The sequence below is a fragment of the Protopterus annectens genome, chromosome 9.part0 (assembly GCF_019279795.1).
Source record: "Protopterus annectens isolate FY-2018-M chromosome 9.part0, PAN1.0, whole genome shotgun sequence".
NCBI lineage: Eukaryota > Metazoa > Chordata > Ceratodontiformes > Protopteridae > Protopterus > Protopterus annectens.
The window spans coordinates 1,713,039,993-1,713,055,184 of record NC_056743.1 but is presented as its reverse complement, the minus strand read 5'-3'; the positions used below and the strand labels follow the sequence as shown (position 1 = coordinate 1,713,055,184).

Below are 15,192 nucleotides of genomic sequence, written 5' to 3'. Positions count from 1 at the left end.
ATAGAAAATTCACCCCGGGGATCACTCCAGTGGCTTTACTCAACAGAGGCACTAGGAACTAAGGTCGGGTGGCACAATGCCAGGGTAATCCTATGGGCTAGGCTTTTAAAGGCTCCAGGGCCATTAGCCTAGTACACACCTATGAACCTATGAAGTGTTTCCTGAATTATATCCTTTGTGTTTTCATTATAACTACTTTTCTTATTTTCTCTCGCTACATTTAATAATGTAATTATATGTACATGCAGTAAGAAACAACAGTGGACTCAGAAAATGCACAATTATAAGTGTGATTTCAGATTTTTCAGCTGAGGAAGACAAATTTCTAATATTGCAATAAGTAACTTTGGTAACTGATTGTACTTGTATCTATAAAACTACATAAGGTATACTCCAAACTAGAAGAGCTGTATCTGGTGGACAAGACAGATTCTACAACTTGTGTGGCAATGGGATTGCAAAATTGTATCCTGAAACATGCTCTGATAATGCTTTAAGAAATGTTGAAAAAGTAGTCGGTGTCCCTGCTGAAAGGTTCTCTCACCAAAAGAACTGCAGTACTATGTAAACGAAATAGTGAGATACCAACCACAAGGAATGCAGGTAGAAAGGTTGTAAATAAACCACTGATGTCCAGCCAACAAAACTTGTAACAGTTCTTCGTAAGATCCAAAAGATTCTTTATTAAAATGCACAGAATGAGCGCTTTCGCGTGGTATGTCCACGCTTCATCAGATATCCCATATGTTAAAGATTCAGCCTTTATGCACTTGACTGCAAATAATGTATTTAGTAGTGCTTGTATTTTTCACTCTAGGAACTAGGGAAAAGACCAATACCAAATGCAAATGTGAGGAAAGAAAAAAATAAAAAAACAAAATGACATATCAAGTGAAATGAAGTGAGAGACGGAACTAGGTAGGACAAAAAATGTTAACATTGACAAGAAGTGGTATATAAAGCAGGTTAATAGATAATTACATGAGTGGTGATCATAAATTTTATCTTAGAAATATAGAGGTAGAGGGTTTGCAGTGTCATAATACCATGCATATTGAACCATCAGTTCAAAAAATAGATGCAAGAAAACCAGATGTAATAGTCCATGAAAAGAAGACAAAAATAGCATTGATTATTGAAATCGCTACACCCAGTGACTACAGTGTCTTATGTACAGAGAGACACAATGTCATAAAGTACCAGGATTTGCAGACAGAAATGAGGGCAATGTGGAAGAAAGATACCAAGAGAGTTCCAGAGCTAGAAGGAACAATGGGTCTTATAAAAAATAATTTACAATCGTACTTAGATGTATTACCGATACATGTGACTCCATTCAAATTGCAGAAGGAGTCATTACTGGGCATATTGCGGGTGCTGCGAAAAGCACTTCTGGCTGACATCAAAGATTGAAGCAATACTAATTTCATGCACTTTAATTGTACTTTGACTTAGGAATGGTGTCCATTCCAGTCATGGTATTAGAAACCCAAAAGACTTGGAGAAATTAAAAAAAATGGGAGATGCTAGCAAATCTATTCAGGTATTGGTAAAGACTGGTTGTGAGGCATATGATTTTGAATGAAATATGGTTTGACAATACGGGCAGCTGCAGATGACAGTAGCATTTACCCTGGTGATAGACAGAAGCCAATCCATTGATTTGATAGGTGGAGTTTTAGTCGTGTTTTAAATGTGTTTGTATTTTGAACAGATTTCAATGGAAGAAAATGTCTGTAGGTAGAGAAAGATTTGACTTTGGCAGAGCTCATTTTGAACTGACTGATTAGAGATGGTCTAATCCACAAAGTTTCTCTAACAAATTCCACAAAAAATCAAACCTTCAGTGCATTACAACTTCAATTTAATTTTCTATGATTGTGACAGAAACAGACAATTTAACCTGGGCATAGAAGGACCCACACATGGGATAAAGCATTTAGGAGCTGCCTCTGTCCATCATTAGTACAGGAGAGGCAGTCTTGGGGTAAATCTTCTGTTTCCCATTCATAGATTCAAACTGCGTTTGAATATCAACAAGGGTAAACTTTGTTTTATGTGGATGGGGAGACTGTTCCAGAGGAGCAGTAACCCCTGCAAGATATAACTGCCCCTTCAAATCATTCTATTGATGTTGCAGAAGAGGTTTAGATCCCTAGGTCTGGTATTTCTGATGTAATTTAATTTGCTGGGTCAGAGGATGCCTTGTATGCCAGACACAGGCTCTCTTCTTAGCAATCTGTAGGATATTGAGTATAGTGACAAGGCTTCGAGTCAGTTCATGTAGGATTTGTTGTTCAGGCTTTGTATCCTTTTAGTAAGGTGGGTGTTCCATGTTGTTGTATGTGTCTGGACAGATACATGCCAAAGGGGGCAGTATATTCACTGACTGGCCTAAGTTTATGAAGAGGAAACCCAATGGCTTTATCAGACATTTGTCCCATGACCCTGTTTCTTCCTGCCATCTCCGTTCCTGCACTTACAGTAATAAAAACATGGATTTTCCTATGCCTTTCTCTATTTAGTTTTTTTTTTTTTTTTTGGCAATCCAGAGAAAAAAGACAATCTTTTGAGAGAGTTGCTGACAGTCCAGTCCAGAGAACGACTATGCAAAACAATGGCTAAATAAATAAATAAATGTATGCTGCCTGGTTCCATATGGAAGGGTCAAATAAATAAGACTCCATAGATACAGAACAATGTTAGCTATACAAAACATGCATTTCAAGCCAGACTGGAAAAATTTCTGGCAGCACATAAAGCCCTGGATAAAGTCTTTCCCTGGGTTCAGCTGTTAGTCCAAACCCTTTTGCATTGTACTTTATGAATACAAGAAGTCACTCCAGAGAAAGCCATTGTCAACATACTGATGACATACAGAGGATCACTATAGGATCACCCCATAACATCTGTTATGGAATTATTATAGATAATTAACTGAGTAACATATATGAATTGTTATTTGATAACTACATTCTCTGTAAGACAGAGGATGTCAGGTATCCCAGTATTGTTGTGGAAAAATCATCTTGAAGGCTAAACAACAACATGACGGGGAATTACCATAGACAGCAGTCACACATATTTGATAAAAACTTGCCAGACTATTCTAAAAGGCCTGTAAACTCTGTATGAATATTATAGGGTTTATTGCTTTAGGATAATGTGAAATTCAGATTTCAGTACTCAGATATTAACTTGACAATCATTGCTCATATGACCCCCTATAACCTTAAGATCATTAGGTACAGTAAGCAGGTCCAGAAAAGTGTTCTAAGAGAGTCTGATATGTAAAAACACTACCATACATAAACTAAAGGTACATAACCTGATTTCACTGAAATACAGAACAGTCAAAAGGATTTTGTTCTAGCCAACAAGGTCCATTTTCCTTTTAATAACGTACTAGTTAGGAAAATATTAGAGGGTTGGATACTAAAACAACATAGTTGAATTACAGTAGCACAGCAGCAGGTAATATAGAAAGAAATCTCAGGTAACAGCATGATGGTGAAAAGATGGTATAATGTTTGAGAATAAATTAGCCATGTCTTTCTGAGTCAGACAGTAAAGATCTGTGAGATGCACCTAAGCCTTATAAAACCTGCAGCAGGAAACAAAAATGTGTGATTTAATCAGTCAGATTTTTTTCAGTGTCATTAGAAGATTTGAGAACTTGAGACTTTTTTTCTAAGCAATGAATAAAAAAGCATATGAACTTTTTTAACTGAAGTTTATAAAAGCTTCCTGCTGGGAAATACAGAAATTATACATAAGATATGGAATGCAGAGCAGAAATGTGAAGGGGAAATAGCAAATATTTTGCCTTGTGTTTACAGCATGTTTGACCATTCCCAGACCAAAACCCCAAATGCTGTAAAACTGCAATTATAAAATTCTGCAAAGGGATTGCTAGCTAAGAGCAAAAAACAAAGCCATTAGCAGAAAAAAATGTGAAAATCTACTGCATTTGTAGATTTTATATATGGAAAGAAATAAGCCAAACAGCTGAATAAACAAAGTGTAAAGGGAAGAGCTACCCTGGATCTTGTGGTGCATAGATCTATGGGTTTGTTTTCTGTATTATTTCTCTGCCTGTGATTGTCTTCTGAAAATTCATTCAGTGTAGCTTAGGCCTCAGTAATTATTTTAGTTATGAGAAAGTTTGGGGGGTTGTTATAAACAGATAGGTTTCTTTCTTGTAATCTATTTATTCAAAATGGTTTTCATTTGTTTTCTCTGTCCAAATTTAGTTTTATTTGTATGTTATAATTGTTAACTGTATTGCTTAACTCATTTTTTCCTTGAGTGTTCTTATTTATTCACTTTAAAAAGAAGTTGTGACCGGTCATCTATTTAGTTATTTATTAGCTGACCATATGATATTTATTACTAAATGCTAACAAACTGTTGGCATCCATCTCTAATTGCCAAACTGCTCTGCTACACCCTACCATTTGTATTCGTACTTAGCTGGCTTGTTATCAAGAGTAGAACTGCAACTGGGAGTTCGTCAACCAAGTACTGTGCAGTGTTGGTGGCAGTTTAATAGCTTGTGTATAATATATATATATATATATATATATATATATATATATATATATATATATATATATATATATATCAGTAACAATACCATTATAAAACATGAACTAAGCACTAGATTACTAGGAGTCACCATAGATGACCAGCTAAAGTTTGATTTACATGTAACCAACTGTATTAAAACCACCCATCAGAAACTTGGACACCTTTATCGAAACAATAAATACTTAACTGACGCAGCTAGACAAACTCTTTCTCTTACTTTTCTAATACCCACTCTCCTTTATAACTGCCACCTACTTACCAATCTAAACTCATCTCTTCTCACCAAACTAGAAGCCACCTACAATAAGGTTGCCAGATTCGCTACCAATCTACCCTACAAATCTCACCATTGTGATTCTTTAAAGCAACTTAACTGGCTAGAATTCCCCCATCTTTTAAAAATGCATCAAGTTAAGATCATCCATTCAGTCTTATATCAGTCTAACTACTGTCCCAGTCTTATCACTATTATAACAAAATACACCCCTGCAAGGCCATTACATAGCTCTGACAAAAACTTACAACTGATTCGTAAACCAAATACTAAAATGGGATGCTTACTCTATAATTATAACCCTGCAACTACTTGGAACCAACTACCCCTAGAAATCAGATCACTTGATCATCCCAAACACTTCAAAACTGCTGTGCAAAAATATCTTATGGAAAACTGGTACTGCCACTGTAGTCATCCACCATGAATATCCCCCATCTTTTAACATCTACTGCCCCCTCCCTCCCCATTACTCTCCTCTTCGTTCCCCTCCCTCCCTCAGTCTCTTACTGTCACCTACCTCAACATATGAAACTTATGTCCACCAAATGTATAAATTAAATTGTTTAAAAATGTCTAATAAACTTTATTTTTTTTTTTACTATGAATATATGCATATATGTATGTTTCTTTATACTCTGAATGTTAACTTCAAATAACTCTGCAGCAAATGTTTTTATGTAATACTTTAACATAAGTAAGGAGCTTTTCTCCCCGGGTCTCTGCTGAAAATGAGCCCTTGGCTAAGCCAGACCAACTCGGTCAACAAATGTAAAATAAATAAATAAATAAAATTGTGCTTGTCCTGTAGTTTTGGAGAATATCATCAGACTTCCCTGGAAATTGATGTGCGTGTTTGTGTCCGAATTTAATAATTTATTTTAAGTACAGTTACTATGAGCAAGGGAACACTGGAAATCATCCAAACCTGAGAAAATACTGAGAAAGGAGACTGGGAAGTTATGTCAAAGACTCTGCTTGGTGGAGTACTAAGTGTATAATATATTTTTGGTTGTGGATGGTGTACACTCATACCCAGGGCAACAGTGCATATTTCCTCCATGCTCTTGAAACCAAGTTGCATTTAGAGAGTAATGTTGTCACTCATATTTTTGTGCCCTTTTTATACTTTAATCTGTTTAGTACTAGTGTTGTGATTCAAGAAACCATACTATGAGTGGTCATTACAGTTTATATTTAGATGATTTATTTGTGAGAAGTGGAGTGGTTCCAAGTATCATAGCCACTATCCACCATACATCACAGACACAATAAACTAACATCAGAAGATTTGTATATTCATTGGATAGTCATTAGATCTTTTAATAATAAAAATGACTTCCTTTTCTTTCAAAGAGCATTTTGCATAATATGCAAGTAAAGGCCAGAAAATAGAAGTTGATCACATGAACAAACATGAAAAAAAAAAAAACTGTTGGTCACTAAACCAAACCAAACAAAAACATATCACTGAGAGCGACATGTGTGTGTGTGTGTGTGTGTGTGTGTGTGTGTGTGTGTGTGTGTGTGTGTGTGTGTGTGTGTGTGTGTGTTGAGGAGGGGAAATATGATGATTTATTATACTCTATACTTAATTAAATAAATTCTTACAGCAGCAATGTTAATGCTTGTGAGAGTGAGTGAAACCATGCAAAATTATGTTATTCATAGTTATGAATGTTTATGAATAGATTTTTACAACATATATTTCTAGTTGTAATACAGCATCTGTTTCTTTGTTTATTTCAATGCAGCTTTTCCACAGATACCTAAAATAATAGCCCCAAGTGTAGCTGAAGCCACTGAGGAGACTACTGTGAAATGTGAGATTCGTAATGTCTTCCCACCAGAAAATCTGAAAGTCATTCTGAAATATGAAGATGAGGAACTAAACTCCAAAATTATTATCAGCGGTCACAATGTGCTTGCAGAGGCCACACTTTCCTCAGCTGAAGAAGGCAGACATATGCTGACCTGTAATGCAACTATTGAGTACAAGAGCAAGAATGTGTCAAGCTTTATTCACATATATGGTGCGTAAGTAAAAATAGTGATCTGTTCCTCAGTTGTGATATATATATGTTGTGGGTTCTCTTATCCACCTCAAACTGCTTACTTCCCAAATGCCAGGATGACACATTCAGGGAATAAAGTGCAAAGTTTCATTTTGTAACTCAAACAGAATTTGTTAATATAGAATGTTATCCATATCAAGTAGAGCAGAAAACCATAAGTCACACTCTAATATTGAAATAAACTAAGACAAACGTAAGTTATGATGCTGTCTGTCAGAAAATGATAGCTATATGATAAGTAAATTTCCACATCTGATGATTTTCACTAAACAAGATATTTTCTTCTTAAGTCTCACCATGATCAATTTAGTAAATATAGGCATGTTGTTGCCAAAAGAATTGTGCTCAGGTTTCTTAGCTATAATGTTGGAAATAATGGTATTTGGCCCCTTTTCTTAGTGTTATTGAATGGCTGAATGCTTGCCTTCCAGCATTGGACTGTAGTGACTATTTAGTGAACTTTGTTGTGCTACATTTTATGTTTTATACATTGCGATCACTCCTGATTTTATTCATAATTCTGTTGCTTAGTTTTGTATACCATTTATTGCTGTTCATATTTATTTCTCCTTCTTCAAAAGCCAATCCTTTACATTTATTAAACTTCATTTATCTTCACTCATTTTTTCATGCCAACTAGTTGAAAACTCAGCACCCACAACTGCAACCTTTTTTTTTCAAGCTTGCTTTTAAAAATTCCATTATCTGGCAGTTGGCTGGGAGGATGAAAACTGTGAGCTATAGTTCCTGTGGTTCAGGGTTTGATTCCCTCTGCCCTCATTTGTCTACTGTATGAACTAGAGCAAGTACCTTAACCAGACATTACTCCTGTGTTGCCCCTAAAAAAGGATTGTATGTCGAGTGGGTGCATTTGGTTAACAAATGGGTATTATTGTTATTATTATTATTATTTCTAGTACCTAGTATTATCCTTATGGAGTGGTGGCAAACATAGAAAACTTGTTTAAAAAGAAAATGTTTAAAAAGAAATTTACTGCAAAATTTTCCAGTTTAATATCTTCTGACAAAGTTAAATCTAAGTTTTAATGAGCTAAGCATTTTAGTCTTACATAGGAAGGCTCTTATTTTATATTTGTTATGGAGGCACATCTTGAGCTAATTTTGAAAGGCTTGCTAGATCGCACATTTCTTGAACTACCTCAAGCTCAGAGAAAATGCACTTCATTTTGGGAAAGACATTATCTGTGAGAGGCTTAAGTGTATCATCAGTACTGAATCTAGAATCTCTTCAGCAATCCCATTCTGAGCACACACACACACACACACACACACACACACACACACACACACACACACACACACACACACACACACACACACACAAACACACACACACACACACACACACACACACACACACACACACACACACACACACACACACACACCTCTCAACCTGGAAACATCAAAAATCTGGACAAGGCCCATGAAAAATAGGTACAAATCTGTACGCTGATTAACATCTAATTTGCATACATAATTATGTAACCCCACCCACTCCAATGGAATTTTGGGATACCAGCTTTCAAACGCAAACTGAAGAACAAACAAAATTTGGCACCAGATTCCAATGTCCTATTACCTGGCTTACCTATTTCGCCCCATTTACCATAAGCACTATTGTGTGCATACTGCTTTACTTCTACAATCAATGATTATTTGGATTTTATTTTTACATTTTGCAGGACATCAATGCACAAACACTGACAGACATCTGATAAACAAAGCAGTACTGTCTCACAATGAAAAGAGACTTGACATTAAAACTTCTCTGCCCTTGAAACTCACCTTCAGTGAAACAGCATTGAAATCCACACCACATACAAAGAAAATGCATCTGGCCAGTGGTGGATAAAGATTACCTTTGGGCTGTTTTCAAATCATTGGTCCGTTGCACACAAAACAAGAAACATACATGTGTTCTTTTCTTTGATACACCTTCCTGACTAAGTTATATTCCTTGTATAATACAGCACACTTGTTAGTGCATTTTAAATTTCTTGTTTGAATGAACATTTTTCCAGTAGGCTGTACTGTAGGCAATGAAAAAAATGCATGAACCAGTAATTACAAAACTGCCCAATTCAGAACATTTCTATCATAAAAGTCTACTTCCACACCCAAACTATAAACAGAATGACAGTAGTGTAAGCCATAGGCATCTTGCACAGCTTCTTGCACTTATTTTCAAATAAAGGCTTTTTGGTGGTGGGGGGCAAAGGGTCAGAAACCAGGGACACATTTTAAACATTGCTTGTATAATTTTGGAAAGTTGCTAGAATAAAATTTTGTGCTATCACCATACGTGTTACTGACAAGTCTTGAAACCAGAACCCTATATACTACAGTCAGTGCAACATACCAGTGTGTTAAATCAGCAGCTTGAAAAATAGGAAGACTGAAACTTAATGGCTATCATTTAGTGAATTCAGTTCTCACTTCTCACTATAGCTCTCTCAACCTCTTAGCACAAAAAAACCTGGATAAACAACAAAACCAATAATGGGGGAATATAAATTGTGTTCTCACTTCTCACCATAGCTCTCAACTCTTAATACAAAAAAATCTGATATGCAGTCGAAGAGACCACAGAGGATACTATTCTAGCCCCCAAAAGCCCCACAGCATTGTCCAACTAAGCAACCCACTCAGAGCCACACAGTAGAATCAAATTCTTGAGTACAAAAAATAGCCTAATAACAGCCCAAAGTTTCATTCCACTGCACAAGACTTCAAACACTCCCCAACAACCACATCAGCAACCTTCTCAAGGTTGCTTAGTTTCCACAAGTAAAGCCACTTGCCATTTGCTCTAACATCTACTTAGCTGCACTATCAAGGCATCAAGTGAAAAAGCAAATACATAAATATTTCTGTATTGTACTGATATTCGTTTCAGACTATAGTGTGAACACATTATATGAACACACTATACTCTCAAATGAATATCAGTACAATACAGAAATATTTATGTATATTTGTGCATTTGTACACACACACACACACACACTCACACACACACACACACACACACACACACACACACACACACACGCACGCACGCACACACACACACACACACACACACACACACACACACACACACACCTTTGTTTCTTACCTAATTCCCCAACCGAGTGCTTTATCCGTCCCACGTTTACCCGCTTGCGCTGCCTGCTGCTTACCGCTTGGAAATATAAAACCGAAATTATAGTACTGCTGCGACTCCCTGTAATTCTCGTTGTTGCTGTATTCCTGGTTCCTGCTTGCAGCCAGCTTGTAAAAAAATAAAACAAGCATTACTGCCATTAGGGTTGCTTGCTGCTGTATTCCCGCTCACAGCCAGCCGGAAATAATGACGTGAGCTCTTGAGCTCAATTCCAACTGGCTGGTAGCCCTGACGGCACTGACGTCATCACGCACGTGATGACATCAGCTCTGACACAATTTTTTTTAAAAAAAAAAAAAAAAAGCAAAGGAAATGAAGGGGTGCCAATCGGGAATCGTGGCACCCCTTCATTTGGACCCCAAAACTCGGTAAATACCGAGTAATTCAGTATGGTTGGGAAGTCTGGCCACACACACACATGCACACACACGCACACACACACACACACACACTTGCCCCAACCAATGCAGAGGTTCTAAGAAAAACTCTTAAAAAATCTTCATCTCTACCTCAAACAAAAACACTTAATTTATTCATTCATTCAATGACTCATACTTTCATTAGTTTTCCCAATATCTGATTTCATCCTCATGGAGCTCACACACACACAGTTAGGCATGATAGTGTCACATCCCTCTTGGCAAGTTCAGTGAGATATGTGTCTGTTTTATAGCAATGGAGTCACCACTAACTAAGTTTTTTTAGCGTGGTAGATCACAAGTCATAATATTTGCCTTATTGTTTTGATGCACGGCTTGGTTAAATTTTGTCCCTAGTACTTCTATCTTTTATCAATCTACTTCTATTGTTTACTTCTAAACACATGTTGACCTTTGGTAATGCCTGTTCTTTTAACTGCACCTGTATATTTTTACATTTAACTGAGTAATTTACATTATGCTTTCATCATGGACTACTTAGAGGGTTAAATGTTCTGCCTGTTTTACATGGCAGCACATTTTACAGTTGTTTTACATGGCAGGATTTATGGAATATTTTTATTGTACATATTACTGGGTTTTCATTTACAAGAAAGTTACTTTTACTATTCAGTTTCCTTAGGGGTTGCTTAATTAATCTGGTTATGTGCTGCTTTTTACCAGTGCTTGCACAGGTAAAGTGTTACTTGCATTGTTCCCTATCCTTTTATTTGCTTAATGGTACTTTGTTAAAGTTCAGTATGTATATTGCTTAAATGTTGAATTTCTGACATATCCAAGGCTTTGATTTTGCAAAGACTCAGTGTCTAGGTTATATAATCTTGACTGTCACTGTTTTTCAGAGTATAAAGGCAAATACTCAAATATAATATTGCTGAAGTGCTACCTTTTCTTCTTCAAAATATTTCACTCATCCTATTTGCTTGTTTTTTTTTTGTTTTTTTTTGTTAATATTTAGTCTGTTTCACAGTGGTGAAGAACAATATACTATGTTGTGATCTTATTGCCTGTTTTCAGTTTGTGCTTTCTGAGATTGTTGAGATGGGTTCAGTCCAAATGCTAACATATCCACAAATGATAGGGGCTGAAATTTCATCATTACACAACTTCAGTTTCTTATAAATACATGGTACTTCCTGTATATATTTATCATCTTTCTGTCAGATATTACACTTATGTTGTCCCTATAATGTCCAAATCTGATTCATATTGATTTGTATCTGATCATACTTAACTTTGTCCGTGTCTGTCCCTTTTCTTCCTCTGCTGTTCTTTCTCATATTCATTTCTTCCCAGATTTAACCATCTTATGAATTACACAATTGAGTTCCATACTCCACATTGCCTATTATTTATATAATATTATCACTTTCAGTCCCTTCTCTCCTAAAAAAAAAAAAAAAACACTGGTATTCTTAACAGTGCCAAATACTTTGGCCTTTTAATTGGATATGCAAGCAATAGTGTCTAACAGAGTGTGTGTTATTGTAGAAATAACACCTGTCCAGGGGTGTTCTGAGGCCCGATGTCACAGATGGATGACATGCATACCCCAGGAAGGGTGTTATTTCCACAATAACAGACACCCTGGAGGGTATTATTGTGCTTATAAAATGGGCTGTCTGTAAAATTGTTGCGTTTTACTTAATATTTGATGTAAAATAGTTCCTCCGCCTAAGGTTTCAAACCTGCTGTAGTATAGGTAAATGGTGCAGGAGGAAGCATTTTACATCCAAAATATAACACTTTAAAAATATCCAGGTATTTATTTTTTGCTCCCTTACTCCTAAAACTTTTGGTTTGTTGCCAGTCATTGGAGACAGAAGTTACTAAACAACTTACAACGTAAAGTCACAAACTATCCAATAAGTGCCACGGCTCTTTTGTAACCTTGCGCTGTCGAAATAACCACAAAAACCGCAAGGTAAATCCAAATGGAATTCAGCAACAAGTACCAAAAATGAGGAATCCTGGTGGAATAGCACACTAAAGAATAAACTCTAAGCTGATGCGAACTGAACAATAAGGTTTGGATTGATTTTTGTTATTTTATTTAAGTGCATTTACCGTTTTGTATCGTTGTTCTTTCTTGGAATAAAGGACATTGATTCACTTGGTCAGTTTGCATCAGCTTGGAGTTTATTCTTTAGTGTGCTATTCCACCAGGATTCCTCATTTTTAGTACTTGTTGCTGAATTCCATTTGGATTTACCTTGCGGTTTTTGTGGTTATTTCGACAGCGCAAGGTTACAAAAGAGCCGTGGCGCTTATTGGACAGTTTGTGACTTTACATTGTAAGTTGTTTTCGTGATTTCTATTAAGTTACTAAATAATGACATACATTTCAGTTTTGACTTTTATTTCCTTCAGAAAATTCATGCTAACACAAATCCTTTTATTTAAGCAAGTGTGTAATTTTATAAGAGCAATTATTAAAATCAGTTCCAATTTTTGAGCCTTTCTTCACCCTTTATTTTAGGCTTCATCCAGATTTCTTCAGCTGAAAGGTCCATAGTTATGCAAACCTCTTTACTACCACCAGTGGTGGATCTCACTCAGTCTCTCACACATACACACACACACACACACACACACACACACACACACACACACACACACACACACACACACACACATACACACACACACACACCTCTGCTTCAGAAAATGCATGCTAACACAAATCATTTAAAATATGTTCCTATTTTGAACCTTTGTCCCCTGTTTATTTTAGGTTTATCCAGATACCTTGATGAGGTCGAGAGGTACATAAACCTCTTAGCTGCTGCTGACAGGGCATTGCTCAATTGTTTTCACACTTCACTCTCTCTATATCTATCTATTTCTCACACACACACACACACACACACACACACACACACACACACACACACACACACACACACACACATACACAAAGTCTCTTCTGCCTTCATGCACACATCCACTCACAAACACAGACAGAAACATAAACACGCATACACACACACACACACACACACACACACACACACACACACACACACATTCACGCATGCACATAGACACACACACATGCACGCATGCACATAGACACACACACACACACACACACACACATGCCTTTTTCTGTTTCCCTTGATATGCTGCCATGAAGTGACAGACTAATTTTTCAGCGGGCATTACCTGCAGAGTAACACCCTGCTGGAGAATGCTCGTTCTCCAGTCAGGCTGCTGCCTACAGATTTCCCTTTCTCTAAAATGCTTTTAGTGTTTCTAACAAACATGAAGTTTTAGAAGCTTGGATTACAGTGAATGTCTTGAAATTGTCTGTGTCACTGAGTCACAAGTAAAACCAGACTCACATATCACCAAAAGAATTTCTGATTTGTTTTATATCTTCAGCAGCTTTTAGAACTGTGAATCATATTGGTGGAAGAATGTTACAACAGATTATGTGAAGCATGAACATTAAGCTTATAGCCACATCCCTTAAGTCTTCAGAACATGACCCCAATTGACTTGCATGTTGCTGCTGTCTACTATCTTATTATTCAGCCTTTAAAACATCTGCATTGGAACTCTTCTTCAATATTGTTCATCTTCCTTCAGACAATATTTTTCTTTCTCAGACTCCCAAGATGGTTACACACTGATCAACATTTTTTGAGCTCTCCCAATGTGAAAACAGAAACTGTAAAAATGACCCACTAAAGCTGTCATTCTGGGTAAAATTGAGTCACTGACTGATAAATACACTGTCTGGATGCCAGAAGTAATTTGAAGAACCTGATGGAAAATCAAACACAAAAAGAGAATAGAAAACTCTGGCTAATAAGAATCCTGCAGCTGTTCAGCAAAATAGTTCACGTTTCACATTTCAGTTTTGGTACTGGAAATGTCTTTCAGTAATCTAGAGGAAAACTGCATTAAATACACTCAAAGGTGTTTAAAATAAATGAAATACTGAGGATATTCAAGTGAACTGAGACATCTACAAAAACAGTGGTTGAAATAAAGGAAAGGCTGGTTGAGCATGAACCTTCTTAAAAAAGTTGTTTCAAAAAATGGTAGAGATAGAAGACAGAGTGAGCAGAGAAAACCTGAGATTTTCTGGTGTACCAGAGAAACTGGGAGGAACAGGCAGTATTGATTTTATGAAAGTACAAATAAGCAACTGGGTAGTATTCCACAGCAAGATTTGTTAATTGAAAGGATACATTATGCAAATGCTCCAAAACTGGCGATACAAAAGTAGCCAAGACCTATATTACTAAAATCCAATCATGCCAGCAGAAAAGATTTGTTGCCGAGACCATTATGGCAGTAAAAAAAGCATTAAAAATTTAAGATCATAAAGTGCTTGTGGAAAATTATTATTCACTGTACACCAGGCAGAAGAAAAGCAAGTTTATCCCAGCAATCGAATGTCAAGATGCAGGTATAAGATATAAGCTGCTATATACAGCTGTCATACAGAATACTTTTCTTGAAGGATCAAAGACATTTTTGATGCAAAACAGGTTATGTAGGAAATAAAAATGTTTATCCAACAAAGGTGAATCAGCAAGCAGAAGGGGAATCTATTTCTCATTCTACAGACAACAAAGTAAAGACTTTACCAGTGAAACTGTTTCCATTCTT

At 36.4% G+C, this 15,192-nt stretch overlaps 1 protein-coding gene across 1 annotated transcript in view; it reads left to right on the top strand.

The window, feature by feature from the left end:
* Positions 1 to 15,192, top strand: part of LOC122812228 (intercellular adhesion molecule 5-like) — a 469,151-nt gene that overhangs the window by 193,449 nt on the left and 260,510 nt on the right. Inside the window, exon 4 of the mRNA XM_044084581.1 lies at positions 6,619 to 6,897. Within this exon, the coding sequence (XP_043940516.1) occupies positions 6,619 to 6,897 (279 nt within the window). The remainder of the gene's footprint in view (positions 1 to 6,618; positions 6,898 to 15,192) is intronic.